Source organism: Sinocyclocheilus rhinocerous, unplaced genomic scaffold, assembly GCF_001515625.1.
Source record: "Sinocyclocheilus rhinocerous isolate Xijiao unplaced genomic scaffold, SAMN03320098_v1.1 scaffold789, whole genome shotgun sequence".
Classification (NCBI taxonomy): Eukaryota; Metazoa; Chordata; class Actinopteri; order Cypriniformes; family Cyprinidae; genus Sinocyclocheilus; species Sinocyclocheilus rhinocerous.
The window spans coordinates 1,630,334-1,647,096 of NW_015667306.1; the positions used below are offsets into that span (position 1 = coordinate 1,630,334).

The following is a 16,763-nucleotide window of genomic DNA, read 5'->3' on the forward strand; positions in this document are numbered from 1 at the left end:
AAAGACGACATCTAATTGGTCAAAACACCATTTGGGAGGTGTCCAAAAGCCCAGTTTAAATACTCAGGACACCATCAAATCACGCTCTTCTACTCTCTTCGCTCTTCCTCTTCTTTTTTTGGTCATGGCTTCTAGCCGTGCTTTGCAGTCATCGCTTTTTGCGCTCTTTGAGCGTGCTCTGGCTTACACGCCAGCTCCTCCAAAACCATGAGGAGAAACGCATTCTCTTCACATTTTCATTCTCTTAAACTAATTATTTCCTCACTTTCTGTCTTTCTGCAACTTGTGTGAATGCGTGTGTTTGTGTTAGATTAGTTTATATGTCTTAGATTTATCCAATAAAGTCTTATTGATATTGAAAAGAGAAGTATCTTGTGTTTAGTGCTTACAAATGTTTTAAACTGCCGATCTTGTTACTGTGCTAATTAATAGTGTTTTCACTATATTTTGGATTTTAATATCCATTGCAGAGTTGATGTTATACGGCTCATTCAATGAATCGCTGGCCGACTCAGTGATCAGCCGTAAAACAGTGATTCTGTCCAAATTCCCTATAAAATCATAAATGATTCCCTTTGAGCTAAATTGACCTGTTTCCCTTACACTAGTTACTTTAAGGCTAGAATTTTATAATGAAACTATAAGTAAGATAAATTGACACTCTTCTTATGATACTTAGTAGCCACTTTTGTACTGCTACATATTTAAATGACAACATCAATAAATAATAAATATCAGTGACTGCTCTGCATGGACAGGAGGGAACCTCTTAACTATGTCCCATGTTACACTGATAGGCTCACACACAGATTTTGCAGGTCAGTCTGTGATTTGCATCACTAATTTAAAGACGAACCTCGATAACCTAGTTTGCCTCATTAGCTAAATGCTTCCTATACAAATTTTATTCTGTGCAAAGAGGCTGGGGATTAGCATGATATTTTTTCCTCAAATTAAAGCTAGACTATGATCATCTATCAAAATTTACATTTATTTCTGCTCTAAATAATTGCCAACTATAATAACTATAATATATTCATGGATTAGGAGAAATGCTCTAATCTTCTTGAACACAAACCACAGTTCATGTCCTCCGCTCTGACAATAAAAATTCAGTAAACTAAGTCCACTCTCAACACTCCCAACTGCAATTTCAAATAAAACCGTGTTCATTCAGTAAACAAATCTGGCTTGTTCTCCTGTGGAAATCAATGAGCATTAAATGGTAGACGTAGCCCGGTGGATGCTCCTGAAAGAGCCAGCATTCAATCATTAAATGATTTCTTCTGGATGAACTGCTTCCGAGAAACACTCCGAGGAATGTGATACATGGATGAAGGGTTCATGATGTTATTCTGAGGTGCACACTTACATTTGTTTGGAGATTTGAAATACAATAGTTCACTGTAGTGCATACTGTACTGCTAAACTTTTGTTACCAAACAACAGGAACTCACTGCGCACATGGAATGTTATTTCTGGAGAATGCTTGTTTAACCTTTCTCTTAGAAATTCTATAAACACAAAGAACATTTGGGTGGCACTTTAGATACAAAACAGGGTTGTATATTAGCTGTTGCGTTTTGTTTGTTGTACGGTTTAATTTTCTTCATTAATGGTATGTGAGGTTTTCCATTTACCTTGTTAGCAAAACACTGGGAAATGTCTAAAAGAGTTTAAACTCTGATTTGTGTTATTTAGCGATAAACATAAAATAAATAAAACTGAAAAGACAAAATGTACATGTAAATTAAAGCAGGTTAGGAAACAGGTGGAGAAACTATATAATTGAATGGAAAATTAGATAGAAAAAATTTGAACAGAAAGGATATAGAGGGGAAAAATTGTTAAAAAGCTTAAAATTCTCATAAAAAAAAATAGAAGATAAAATAGAAGGAATGTTACTGTTTTTATAATGCTGTAAATCATATGGTAACAGAGGGCACAGATAAATTAGATTTTTTGTTAATAAAATTAGTAAATTACAGTTTGTTAAATATTAGTTAAACATTGTTATATCAATTGAACTGTGGAATTTGATGTTAGCTATTTTTTCATGTTAGGTTAATTTTATGTTAGAAAATAGTGTATCTAAGTTGTCTAATAGTTCTCATAACAAAAAAAGACGTTTGAGACAAAGTGTAGTGCAGGTAAGTGAGTTTCATACCGGTGGGATTACTAAAAACCACTAGATGGTGCTATAAGCTTCTGATCTGAAATAAAAACATCAGCAACAACAACAACAGCAACACACCTGACGTGTTTGATCATTCAATCATTTTGGCAGGAGAGAGTGGTGTAAGATAAGCCAGTCTGTTTAGCCACTTTCAGTAAGAAACTGAACCGTTTTAGTCAAGTGGCTAAATATTCAGGAAGTTCCCATCAACTATCTGAAAAACAAGGTTTTATGACGTTATAGATGATTGGCGGGCAGAGGCTGATATCAGGTTGATATCAATATAATGATGAAATAAATATAATTAATATTTTATACAGAAACAGATTATGAAAATGTAGATGTCTTTAAATATGATTATAAGGCATGCATTGTGGAGTTTTGAAGGGCCATATGTGGGTTAGTCTTGATCAGCCAGGCAGTCTCTCTGCAGCTAGGGTGGTTCCCACTATCTTTCCCCCACATGGCTCTTATCCTGTGCTGTTTGCCACAGATCAAAAATGGTCTTAAAATTCCTCAATGACAGTGAGAGAAAAATAGGCCTCAGAGAGACCGCTGTTTAATGAGAGTATTACTGAGAATTACAGAGAGTGACAATGTGGCATGCTTTGCATTTGCATATGGGTCCACAGAGAAAAATGTGTCCCTTAATTGGTTTTGTGGTCTGTAAATGTAATAGAAATGGATGTCCAGACAGACATGACCTCTTTCCTTCAGGATACAAATAAAGCAAGAAGGATATGTTGATCTAATTGATAGCACAATTTAGTTTCATAATTATTATTTTTTTTAATTCAACATTTTTTCCCCACACATATTGAACCTGATGTAGTTGGCAAGACTTGTAAAATAAAAAAACTTTGTAGCTGGATACACCTGGAGAGGTCATGAGTGTGTTAAACACTTTTTGTGACAGTCAGATTTTGTGTTTGTTGCAGTCAGCAAGCAGCCTACAATATATAATTGATCTTTAACCACTAAGAAGTTTCCCATCTTTTCCAGTCCAGACTCTCACAACTCACAAGCCACAACCCAAGGACCACCTGTTATCAAATGCTACATTTCATAGTTAGTGGAAGCTAGAGATTGCTGTTTATAAAGTTTAAATATGGATATTTTTCTTACAAAAACGCATTGATTCGCTTCAGGAGGCCTTTATCCACCCCACCAACCCCCCCCCTCATTTTCATTTTTGGGTGAACTATCCCTTTAATAACATTAAAGGAATAGTTCACCAAATAATTAAAATTTGCTGAAATATTGTACTCATCCTATGAGTTTGTTTCATCATCGGAACAGATTTGGAGAAATTTAGCATTACATCACTTGCTCACCAATGGACGCTCTGCAGTGAATGGGTGCTACAAAAACGCATTGATTCGCTTCAGGAGGCCTTTATCCACCCCCCCAACCCCCCATTTTCATTTTTGGGTGAACTATCCCTTTAATAACATTAAAGGAATAGTTCACCAAATAATTAAAATTTGCTGAAATATTGTACTCATCCTATGAGTTTGTTTCATCATCGGAACAGATTTGGAGAAATTTAGCATTACATCACTTGCTCACCAATGGACGCTCTGCAGTGAATGGGTGCCGTAAGAATCAGAATCAGAGTCCAGACAGCTGATAAAAATGTTACAATAATCCACAAGTAATCCACGCAACTCCAGTCCATCAGTTTGCTTCACAACATCTTGTAAATCAAAAATCTGTTTGTATCAGACAAATCCACCCTCAAGGCATTAAAAACCACCAACATACATTTTTTTTAGAAGTGCTTTGGACTGTTTTTTCACATTTAGAAATCTGAAATATTCACATTTTTGAAATATAAAACAACAACAACAACAATGATAATGACAATAATAATATTATATTCATAAAAAAAGTAAATATAAATACATGTTTTTTTTTTCTCTCTGATATTTGCGGCAATTGTTTCTTTTTGGATTTTGTCACCCTGCTGGTCAATTACCTCTCAGTAAAAGCATTACTTCTGCCATAATTAACATAATTAAGCTTATAGTCAGAGGTTAAACTGCACATAGATTTTAGTATTTACCATATATCCAAGTTCTAGACAATAATTGTCAAAAAGTGCACTTACCTCTGACATGATGTGGATAGGTGCTCAAGTCACCTGCCGAATCTGCTACTTGACCTTTTACCTGTACTCCGTGATCATTTCCTATAATCTACCCCTCTTGATCTTCAGGTCATGACATGTAAATGCATTTTTTCAGAGAAATCTTAAATCGCCAATTCACAATGATTCTTTAGAAGAACAAACGTGACAACAATATCCCAAAGACAGGCTGATTCCTTTAGCATTATTCATTCATTCATTAGAATCATTCTTTATTTGCGTGTGAGTGGTCAGATACTTTTCAAAATAATTAAGATGGTGTCTTGATGTGTTATCCTGTGGCATATACAAAATGCAATGAGCAAAAGTTATAAAATGTTAGAAGTTGAATAAATTTAATCAGCTCTTTTGTTCATATTTTAATCTATGTCATCATTTACTAAACCTTGTGTTTTCCAAACCAGTATGAATTTCTTTCTTCTGTGGAATACAAGAATTGTAATCTTTAGGTGTTCTATTCTTTTAAGTTATCCAACTAAAACAGTAACGGTAACTTAGTTCATATCTTTGAGGTTACATTTATTTCCTTAAAGGCAGATGGCGTACTCGGTCACAATTAAAGACTAAACCAGCAACTTTAGTGGTGGTGGTTTTCCACAGTAGCCACTAGGCTATTTCTAAATTACAAGATTGTAATTTTCAGACAATCCTAGTATCCATGGTGATAAAAAACACTCTGCAGTCTCCATAGCGATGCTTCATCAGCACTTACTAGGTGCAGGTTTGGTACTTGGCCTGCTGTTTACTGTAGTTAAGTTGATGGGTCAGGCCCATCTGACAACATGCCTATCCTTATCCTCCTATATATAAACTCATGATGAGATCATTTGTGTGATCACTGTGGAGTTCATCAGCTGGCTCTCCAATAATCTAATCAGTCTGGTCCTGCTATGATCTAATCAGTGATGTCATCAAAGAGCAATGTGCACTAATGAGGTATTACCCAGCACAAAACACATCTTTATCATGACATGAAGAAGTCACTTAACTTCAAGTCGACAGAAAGTGTACCAAAAAACAGGTTTAGCTACTGTAATAAAAATACACAAACTGTTTTTTCAAATGTAAATCTAACTTGTGAAGAACTGATTTGACTATGTTTATGAGACAAGCTGTTTGTCAAATCTTCATTCTTTACAGGATATTGCATTTCTCAAAATATTAAAATAAAAAAAGCCTTTTATTAAACCAAGATTTAATTCTTTGCTCTTATGATATATAAAAATATATGTTGACAGACGTAGAATTTTGCATCTTCTTTTATGTACTTTTATTACAACATCTGTTATGCCACTACCTATGTAACGCAGTTTTATTATTTTAGCATTTTCTTGCAGTACTTCACAAATGATATTTATTACACAAGTACACAAGCTATCAGTTCACAACACTATGGCAGAAAAACAAATATCTCCAAATGTGAAGGATATAGACAACTCTAGACAATAATCTATAGACAACTCAGCAAATTTTAGTTTTTTTTTTTTAAAATCCATTGTGGTCTGCAGCCTCAGAAATCTGGGGTATAAATGCAAGGAGGGAGCAATATTTTAGATTTCCCAGCAACATTGAAAGTTGGAATGTTACATACTGTTGCATTAGTCTGAGGCAGTGGCTTTAGTCTGCTTCAAATGGTTTATGTCTAATTTAAAGGAGACATCTTGAAATCTCCATTCTCCTTGCAACAACTTGAACTCTTTGCAACAAAGAACTTGAGTTGAAATTTGCTTATTTTTCTGACAGTATGCAGATGGATAGCTATAGTCTATTTATTTATTAAATTTGAACCAGAAAAGTTTGAATGTGATCCATTTTTTAAAAATGTATCAGAAATTAATAATGTAAATGCTGATTAACCCATTCTAAAGTTGTCACAGAGGTATCCAGCTATCTTCCGGGTAAGATTACCCGTGGGAACCAGATTCTATTACCAATACTAATCAATAATTGAAGAAGATATCTGTGAGGTAATTGACAAGCTCACAGAAGAGGTGCAAAGATTATCTGCAGGAGGGGCCGGAGAAGAGCTGCAGGATGTTGAAATGTGAAGCAATCCACAAGTCAATAGTTATCTAAAAGATCAACTTTGCATCTATAAGTAAACTCTTTTAAAAATCATAAAGTAACAACATGTTCATCTACAGAATAAAGTGTAACCAATAACTTAATTATCAGTCTATAAATGTTAAAAAAGTTTTATTTTAAAGAACATTTTAAATTATTATGCTTTGATAATCTTTTGTCATGCTTTAAATAAGTACACTTATTTTGATCTGTTGACTAACATCCTAAAGCATGTGTAAAATACTTGATTATACTTTTAACCTTTTTGCTAAATTGTAACTCATACAAGCTTAAAAAATAAAAAATAAAAATAAAAAAAGACATTCACGTGTATTTTAGTTTACCATAAATGCTGGTCAGTATATTCAGTTGTATACTTTAACCATATATCAAAGATAATAAAAGAATGAAATGAAATGTATTTAAATCCTAAATGGGTCAATAAAGCACTCTTTAGCTAACGACATTTAATATAAATTTAAACTACAATACATTATTTCATTTAACTGCAGTAACATGCAATTAAGTGTCTGATAACATCACACTTAAGTATATTCTTCTAAAGTATATTATTTTCATAATAAGCAGGCAGGCCTACTCTTTTAAGAGTATGCTAAAGTGTACTTCTTTTTCACAAGGGTAGGTGGACTTTGATTTGAGACTTTAATTTGAGACTTAATTTAAATATTACTAACCAAGATACAAATAGATATATAGACAGACAAACAAACAAACACATACATAAGTAAGTAAGTATGTATGTATATATATATGACCCAAAATAAATGAGTTTTATTCTCAGACTCTCGGCCAATGATGTCAATCACAGAGGCGATGGCCCCTCCCATCACACAGAACCCAAGGCAAGCGCGCGGCCGTCAATAGCACTGAGTAGTGCTCATCACCTGTCTCTGACATGTAGCTGGAAACGCTAACACGGCTCGAAATTTAACTCAGACAACCACCAGTCAGGTCGCACTTATTTAGTCGCTGAGCCGAAGTGAAACAGCATGTCAAATATGTTCGTTCCAGCTCGTAATCCCAGACGAGAGCCGTTGAGGGCAGACCTGACCGTGTGAATTTAACCGCATTAGCTAGCCAGCTAGCTGGGTTTACCTTTAGCTGCGCTAGTCGAAACGAGCTAATATCACCAACGGTCCAAATACTTAGATGTTTAGCGAGTGGGTTCTCGTCAGAAAGGCACACCTGACGGCCGCCTGGAACGTGGCGTCTACTGGAAGGACAATTTCGACTTAAGAAATGTAAGTTACATCACATTTGTCAGACTAACTAGCAGGCTAGCGTTATCTGCCGGGCTGGACGTGTTTTGTAACTGCTGCACTGAGGGCCAGTCAGTTAGCCTGTACTGCTGCCTGCTCTAGGAAAAATACCTGTTAATGTCTGTCTTCAATACTAACGAGTTGCCAGTCTATGTACTATTTTGAGTATCACAGGTGTTGGATTTGAACGTTATAATGTGCCTATAATGTCTCAGATGCTGATTACGTTGGTAGCGAAATTGGTTTTGACACCAATCACATTAATTCCTGCAGTAGCCACTCTTTCCAAAGACAACAACAGTCCTGGCATTTAATTGCTCTGGAGTAATATTGGTTGTTTTTATTTTTATAAACTGTAAATACAGGCCTAGCCTATATCAATTCACCCCCATCAGTGCATAAAACAAGCCCATGTTTGCTGGTTATCTGTGTCAGAAATTTACTTTTTACTTGATGAAGGCCTTATTCTAAATATATACATAATTTTGTGTCAGATATTTAGTTACTATAAATTGAATGAACATCCACTCGTAACGTATTATATATGTGAGATATTGTCAGATATTACAAAGCATGATCATTTTATTATTATTATTATTAGCCTCTGAAGCTTTGGAATTTGATGGCACTTTTGTTGCTGGTAGGATTTTTTTCTTCAAACCCTGGTTCATTTCTGACACAAGTGGTCGGCTTGTAATTTACTGTACAAATAAATAAACAAATAAATAAAAATGAATAAGACTTCTACAGTGCACAGCCAACCGCTTGTTTTGTGCTGTGTGCTTGTAGCAGTGGATTTCACTTTTTATGATGGAGGGTTATTTTAAACTTTATTATCGCATCGCACTCTCCAACTTTACCCACATACATACATTTTACATAAGGCAATGCATATAGCAAATCTCAACTGCTTGATTGTTTATATTGTAGCAAAATGTAAACGTAATTATCACATGGATCTATATATAAAGTTGGCTGTCTAAGTATATCCTATTTGGTCCACATACACACAGTATTGTCATATAAACTGATATATGCTATGTAGCAAATTAGTATACTATTACTGTGTAGCAGGGGCATTCTGTCATAAAAGCTGTGAATACTCTGCAAACCCAAGCCATTTGAGAAAGTGGGTTCAAGAACCAACAAATTATTATTACTGTAAATTAGGGCTGAACGATTTTGGAAAATAATCTTATTGCGATTTTTTTTTTACCAATATTGCGATTGCGATTTAATATGCAATTATTTTTTAAAGCTCTTTATGTTCTGTATTATTCAACAAAGACAAGCTATAAATCATTGTATAGTATGACCAACACACTATTAGATAGATTAAACATAAAAGTTCTTTTCTGTAGGCCAGGCCTATATGTTACGATGAAATTAGGTGATGCATGAATTGATATGAATGACATTTTTATTTAACAACTACAATCACAGTAAAGTGTACCAAAAAACAGGTTTAGCTACTGTAATAAAAATACACAAACTGTTTTTTCAAATGTAAATCTAACTTGTGAAGAACTGATTTGACTATGTTTATGAGACAAGCTGTTTGTCAAATCTTCATTCTTTACAGGATATTGCATTTCTCAAAATATTAAAATAAAAAAAGCCTTTTATTAAACCAAGATTTAATTCTTTGCTCTTATGATATATAAAAATATATGTTGACAGACGTAGAATTTTGCATCTTCTTTTATGTACTTTTATTACAACATCTGTTATGCCACTACCTATGTAACGCAGTTTTATTATTTTAGCATTTTCTTGCAGTACTTCACAAATGATATTTATTACACAAGTACACAAGCTATCAGTTCACAACACTATGGCAGAAAAACAAATATCTCCAAATGTGAAGGATATAGACAACTCTAGACAATAATCTATAGACAACTCAGCAAATTTTAGTTTTTTTTTTTTTAAATCCATTGTGGTCTGCAGCCTCAGAAATCTGGGGTATAAATGCAAGGAGGGAGCAATATTTTAGATTTCCCAGCAACATTGAAAGTTGGAATGTTACATACTGTTGCATTAGTCTGAGGCAGTGGCTTTAGTCTGCTTCAAATGGTTTATGTCTAATTTAAAGGAGACATCTTGAAATCTCCATTCTCCTTGCAACAACTTGAACTCTTTGCAACAAAGAACTTGAGTTGAAATTTGCTTATTTTTCTGACAGTATGCAGATGGATAGCTATAGTCTATTTATTTATTAAATTTGAACCAGAAAAGTTTGAATGTGATCCATTTTTTAAAAATGTATCAGAAATTAATAATGTAAATGCTGATTAACCCATTCTAAAGTTGTCACAGAGGTATCCAGCTATCTTCCGGGTAAGATTACCCGTGGGAACCAGATTCTATTACCAATACTAATCAATAATTGAAGAAGATATCTGTGAGGTAATTGACAAGCTCACAGAAGAGGTGCAAAGATTATCTGCAGGAGGGGCCGGAGAAGAGCTGCAGGATGTTGAAATGTGAAGCAATCCACAAGTCAATAGTTATCTAAAAGATCAACTTTGCATCTATAAGTAAACTCTTTTAAAAATCATAAAGTAACAACATGTTCATCTACAGAATAAAGTGTAACCAATAACTTAATTATCAGTCTATAAATGTTAAAAAAGTTTTATTTTAAAGAACATTTTAAATTATTATGCTTTGATAATCTTTTGTCATGCTTTAAATAAGTACACTTATTTTGATCTGTTGACTAACATCCTAAAGCATGTGTAAAATACTTGATTATACTTTTAACCTTTTTGCTAAATTGTAACTCATACAAGCTTAAAAAATAAAAAATAAAAATAAAAAAAGACATTCACGTGTATTTTAGTTTACCATAAATGCTGGTCAGTATATTCAGTTGTATACTTTAACCATATATCAAAGATAATAAAAGAATGAAATGAAATGTATTTAAATCCTAAATGGGTCAATAAAGCACTCTTTAGCTAACGACATTTAATATAAATTTAAACTACAATACATTATTTCATTTAACTGCAGTAACATGCAATTAAGTGTCTGATAACATCACACTTAAGTATATTCTTCTAAAGTATATTATTTTCATAATAAGCAGGCAGGCCTACTCTTTTAAGAGTATGCTAAAGTGTACTTCTTTTTCACAAGGGTAGGTGGACTTTGATTTGAGACTTTAATTTGAGACTTAATTTAAATATTACTAACCAAGATACAAATAGATATATAGACAGACAAACAAACAAACAAACACATACATACATAAGTAAGTAAGTATGTATGTATATATATATGACCCAAAATAAATGAGTTTTATTCTCAGCCTCTCGGCCAATGATGTCAATCACAGAGGCGATGGCCCCTCCCATCACACAGAACCCAAGGCAAGCGCGCGGCCGTCAATAGCACTGAGTAGTGCTCATCACCTGTCTCTGACATGTAGCTGGAAACGCTAACACGGCTCGAAATTTAACTCAGACAACCACCAGTCAGGCCGCACTTATTTAGTCGCTGAGCCGAAGTGAAACAGCATGTCAAATATGTTCATTCCAGCTCGTAATCCCAGACGAGAGCCGTTGAGGGCAGACCTGACCGTGTGAATTTAACCGCATTAGCTAGCCAGCTAGCTGGGTTTACCTTTAGCTGCGCTAGTAGAAACGCTCAGACAACCACCAGTCAGGTCGCACTTATTTAGTCGCTGAGCCGAAGTGAAACAGCATGTCAAATATGTTCGTTCCAGCTCGTAATCCCAGACGAGAGCCGTTGAGGGCAGACCTGACCGTGTGAATTTAACCGCATTAGCTAGCCAGCTAGCTGGGTTTACCTTTAGCTGCGCTAGTCGAAACGAGCTAATATCACCAACGGTCCAAATACTTAGATGTTTAGCGAGTGGGTTCTCGTCAGAAAGGCACACCTGACGGCCGCCTGGAACGTGGCGTCTACTGGAAGGACAATTTCGACTTAAGAAATGTAAGTTACATCACATTTGTCAGACTAACTAGCAGGCTAGCGTTATCTGCCGGGCTGGACGTGTTTTGTAACTGCTGCACTGAGGGCCAGTCAGTTAGCCTGTACTGCTGCCTGCTCTAGGAAAAATACCTGTTAATGTCTGTCTTCAATACTAACGAGTTGCCAGTCTATGTACTATTTTGAGTATCACAGGTGTTGGATTTGAACGTTATAATGTGCCTATAATGTCTCAGATGCTGATTACGTTGGTAGCGAAATTGGTTTTGACACCAATCACATTAATTCCTGCAGTAGCCACTCTTTCCAAAGACAACAACAGTCCTGGCATTTAATTGCTCTGGAGTAATATTGGTTGTTTTTATTTTTATAAACTGTAAATACAGGCCTAGCCTATATCAATTCACCCCCATCAGTGCATAAAACAAGCCCATGTTTGCTGGTTATCTGTGTCAGAAATTTACTTTTTACTTGATGAAGGCCTTATTCTAAATATATACATAATTTTGTGTCAAATATTTAGTTACTATAAATTGAATGAACATCCACTCGTAACGTATTATATATGTGAGATATTGTCAGATATTACAAAGCATGATCATTTTATTATTATTATTATTAGCCTCTGAAGCTTTGGAATTTGATGGCACTTTTGTTGCTGGTAGGATTTTTTTCTTCAAACCCTGGTTCATTTCTGACACAAGTGGTCGGCTTGTAATTTACTGTACAAATAAATAAACAAATAAATAAAAATGAATAAGACTTCTACAGTGCACAGCCAACCGCTTGTTTTGTGCTGTGTGCTTGTAGCAGTGGATTTCACTTTTTATGATGGAGGGTTATTTTAAACTTTATTATCGCATCGCACTCTCCAACTTTACCCACATACATACATTTTACATAAGGCAATGCATATAGCAAATCTCAACTGCTTGATTGTTTATATTGTAGCAAAATGTAAACGTAATTATCACATGGATCTATATATAAAGTTGGCTGTCTAAGTATATCCTATTTGGTCCACATACACACAGTATTGTCATATAAACTGATATATGCTATGTAGCAAATTAGTATACTATTACTGTGTAGCAGGGGCATTCTGTCATAAAAGCTGTGAATACTCTGCAAACCCAAGCCATTTGAGAAAGTGGGTTCAAGAACCAACAAATTATTATTACTGTAAATTAGGGCTGAACGATTTTGGAAAATAATCTTATTGCGATTTTTTTTTTACCAATATTGCGATTGCGATTTAATATGCAATTATTTTTTCGCAAATGCAATTAATCGTTCAGCCCTACTGTAAATTCCCTCGTCAGTTTTAGGTGTAACATAAAGCTGACATAATCAAATTATCCAATTGTTTATTTTCCAAACAATGGTCATTTTCTTCAAATCTGTGCCAGTTGCATCCGGGTAAGTGCATCCACAACAGCTTTGGCGCCTATGCTCTATTGCTATGACTCATCATTATTGTTCTTTGTTCTCATTGGTTTGTTGTCCTGTGGGTGATTACATGTGGGTCAAAGACATTAAGATGTCCACATCAAAAGAAATTTACAAAAGTGATTTTATGTCCATAGAAAGCACATTAAATGTAAGTAAAGTGTCTACTTTTAAGGTTTCAAATAAGTTTTTGGAGAATAAAATGTTGAAATAATGTTCCGCTGTCATTCAGTGTAACACAATATGTATGTAAAAATTAATATGTATGTAAACACATGCTTATTCTGACTTGTACAAATTTAAATATATAAAATGATAAGGGAGCGTATTAAATTTGATTGTGTTTTAAATGAGTAATAAATTCTTACTGACAAATGGGCAAAACCTAGGATAGTGGCACATTTTAAAAATGAAAAATTACAACTAATTATTATTTGGGGTGGAAGTAATTAGTCTTTTAATGTCACAAATTGATTTTTGTTGTAAATATGCCTGACAAGATTGTTACACTGAATGACATTTTAGTGGGTCTCTTCTGTAAATCAGGAAAAAATTTATTTGTTTTGGTAAATTGTATTAAAATAAATAAATAAAACCCTGGATTTCACTGCCGGCTTCATTCAAAGCATCATCAGCATGAACACATGCAATAGAATTATTCTCATTATAGAGCGTGTGTTGTGAATGTAATAAAGCTGTGTGCTTGTGTGTTTTCTCACCAGACTGTTTGCGTTGGTCTTCTTCGTCTCCACTTTCTTCTCAGCTGTGATTTTCTGGACGGTCTGCTGAGCTTCTTTGAGTCTAAAATAAAAGAGCGCAAAAATATAATTCTGTCATCATTTATTTCCGGGTTTCTTCTGATGACCGCAGATGAACATTCTGAGTCAACTTTTCCTGTTATACAAGCTGTTTTTGTTTTTAAACTTCACTAAGGTTCGTTAGATTTATACTTAAAATGAGAAAACAGTACGCAGAAACAAAAATAAACCCAACTGATGGATGATATCTTCTCTAAAACGTGGCATTTCTGCAAAACATCAAGTAAATGTTTGGATATTTCGACTGAAAAACAAGAGCGACAGAGACTAATAAGAGGGATTTTTTGTGCATTTCTAAGTGAGAACTGAATATTGGCTGTAGGTTAGATCTGTAAAAGCTTCACTGAAATCAGAGACGCTGCCAAACGAATTGTGTGGACAATTAAAAATAAGAAGAGCATCAAAGACTAGATTTGTCTTCTCCAGATGTGAACTGATGGACTGTGGATTATTGTGATGTTTTTATCAGCTGTTTGGACTCTCATTCTGACGGCACCCATTCACTTGCAGTGAGACACTGATGCAATGCTGATGAAGAAACAAACTCATCCTGATCTCTGATGATCTGAGGGTGAGCGCATTTACAGCACATTTTTATTTTTGGCTGAACTATTGCTCTAAACGGGTCCAAACACGGCTTTAGTCTCTAAACTTCATTGTGAGATGGATGGTCCTCACCTCTCTTTGGAGATGCTTTTATTCTCTCGGTTCCAGGTGCTCTTGAAATCATTGCAGAACTCGTACCACAGCATGAAGATGAAGCTTGGAGAAACCTCCTTCTCTCCAGACTTGGGTTTGAGCCCGAAGTACATCACCATCTCCTGGAAACTACACGAAAAACAGGGAAAGTCAGTCAACATGATATCTGCCCTCACGAGAGAATCAGAAGATGCCATATTTTACAGTCAAACAAGCATATTTGTAGGTAATACATTTGGGTTATAAAACTTTATTTTTACATTTATGTGTAATATTATAGGAACATTAAAATGTTTGGTTTTCTGGAGCATAAAATGCAAAAAAAAGTGTGTAAGGGTCAAATGCGTTAAGATGTCCGCAACAAAAGAAATGTACAAAAGTGGTTTTATGTCCATAGAAAGCACATTAAATGTAAGTAAAGTGTCTACTTTTAAGGTTTCAAATAAGTTTTTGGAGAATAAAATGTTGAAATAATGTTCCGCTGTCATTCAGTGTAACACAATATGTATGTAAAAATTAATATGTATGTAAAAACATGCTTATTCTGACTTGTACAAATTTAAATATATAAAATGATAAGGGAGCGTATTAAATTTGATTGTGTTTTAAATGAGTAATAAATTCTTACTGACAAATGGGCAAAACCTAGGATAGTGGCACATTTTAAAAATGAAAAATTACAACTAATTATTATTTGGGGTGGAAGTAATTAGTCTTTTAATGTCACAAATTGATTTTTGTTGTAAATATGCCTGACAAGAATGTTACACTGAATGACATTTTAGTGGTTCTCTTCTGTAAATCAGGGGAAAATGTATATTTATTTTTATGCTCAGAAAAACAAAAACAAAATTGCAATTAAACGGAAAACTTGTTAATTTTTTTGGGGGGAAAACAACAACAATTTAAAGCAGTATTACACTTATTTTTTTATGCTTAAACCCTTTTTCGTCTTTGACCCATGTGCACCGAAAACTGTCTGTGAATCGCTCGCCCAAGCAGAAAAATGTGCTGTTGCTGACAGATCTCAATTACTGAAAATCACATTGCATTTGATGCAAACTAAATCGACTAAATCAAATGGAAAAAAGGGATGGTATATTTTCATGTTTTTTTCAAGCAAAGCTAATTTAAAAAGTCCACAAGCTAAAATTTGTATTGCTCCATTTGTTTTCCCCATGCTTGACAAATCTTGCTTGTATGTGCTTATAAGCATGTGGCAGGCATTGCCACCTTCCTGACAAGAGACCTACTTTTAAAAGAACACCTGCCATCATTTATCGTCTTTAATAAATTACCGGTTAAAGATGTCACCACTCGCCACTCTATCTTGATTGTTTATATCATCTTAAAATTTAAACTATATTACTGCACATCTCTAGTCTGTGAATGGTGACTGTATAAAGCAGTGGTTCTCAACCTTTTTTTCCACCGGGCCGCACTATGGTCCAAGTGCACGTCTCGCGGGCCGCACGCATATCATTTACATATTACGTCAGCAATACAAACCAACCTGATTTATAATATTATAGCCTAAATATTATGATATCTAATCAATTACATTCATTGAAATAAATAAATAATTCTACTCCCCATAAATAACACCCAATTTTGTGAAATTCGGCTCGAAAGGAGTAACAGCACAATCATAGGCGGAGTTTCACTTTATGCGTGATGGGGGGGCACCCACTGGCAGACGAGCCACGAGCACTTTTTTATATGTTCTACATTTCATGTATTTATGTAACACATATTCTACATTAAAAAATTAATTTAGAATGAACAATAACTGCTGTACAAAGAGTAAAAAAAATAAAATAAAAAAACATACCTAATGCAGAAAAGCCGCCTCTTTTTCCGAATTGCGCAGATGACCACTATCTTTCTTTCATCTCTTCTGATAAATTTCAGTCAAATCGTTTTCTGTGTGCTAGATCAGAGCTAGAGCCCTGCATTTCAGCCCCTCGGGCTGGGCTGCGGGACAATTTTCACGTCATAGTTCAGACCCGGGCAGGGCCTCGGGCCTGTTTTAGGCTTCTCCTTATTTTTATATTTTAGACATCCATCAATTAGTGATGAAAAAAGATTGCCGCACTGGTGGAAACAACACGAGACCGTGCTGCCGCGACTGTAAGAGCGGCTCGACGGTGTTTAGTGTCCAGCAGCAG

At 34.8% G+C, this 16,763-nt stretch overlaps 2 protein-coding genes across 2 annotated transcripts in view; one reads left to right on the forward strand and one right to left on the reverse strand.

Moving 5' to 3' along the window:
- The window catches only part of LOC107733674 (formin-like), a 21,581-nt gene extending 6,805 nt beyond the window's left edge, over nt 1-14,776 (reverse strand). The window contains exons 1-2 of the mRNA XM_016545404.1: nt 14,575-14,776; nt 13,798-13,879 (exon numbers count right to left, since the gene is read on the reverse strand). Coding sequence (XP_016400890.1) covers nt 13,798-13,879; nt 14,575-14,756 — 264 coding nt within the window. The 5' untranslated portion in view covers nt 14,757-14,776. The remainder of the gene's footprint in view (nt 1-13,797; nt 13,880-14,574) is intronic.
- The window catches only part of LOC107733761 (protein phosphatase 1B-like), a 48,187-nt gene continuing 38,651 nt past the window's right edge, over nt 7,228-16,763 (forward strand). The window contains exons 1-2 of the mRNA XM_016545534.1: nt 7,228-7,361; nt 11,343-11,632. The gene's annotated coding sequence lies outside the window, so the exon portion shown is untranslated. The remainder of the gene's footprint in view (nt 7,362-11,342; nt 11,633-16,763) is intronic.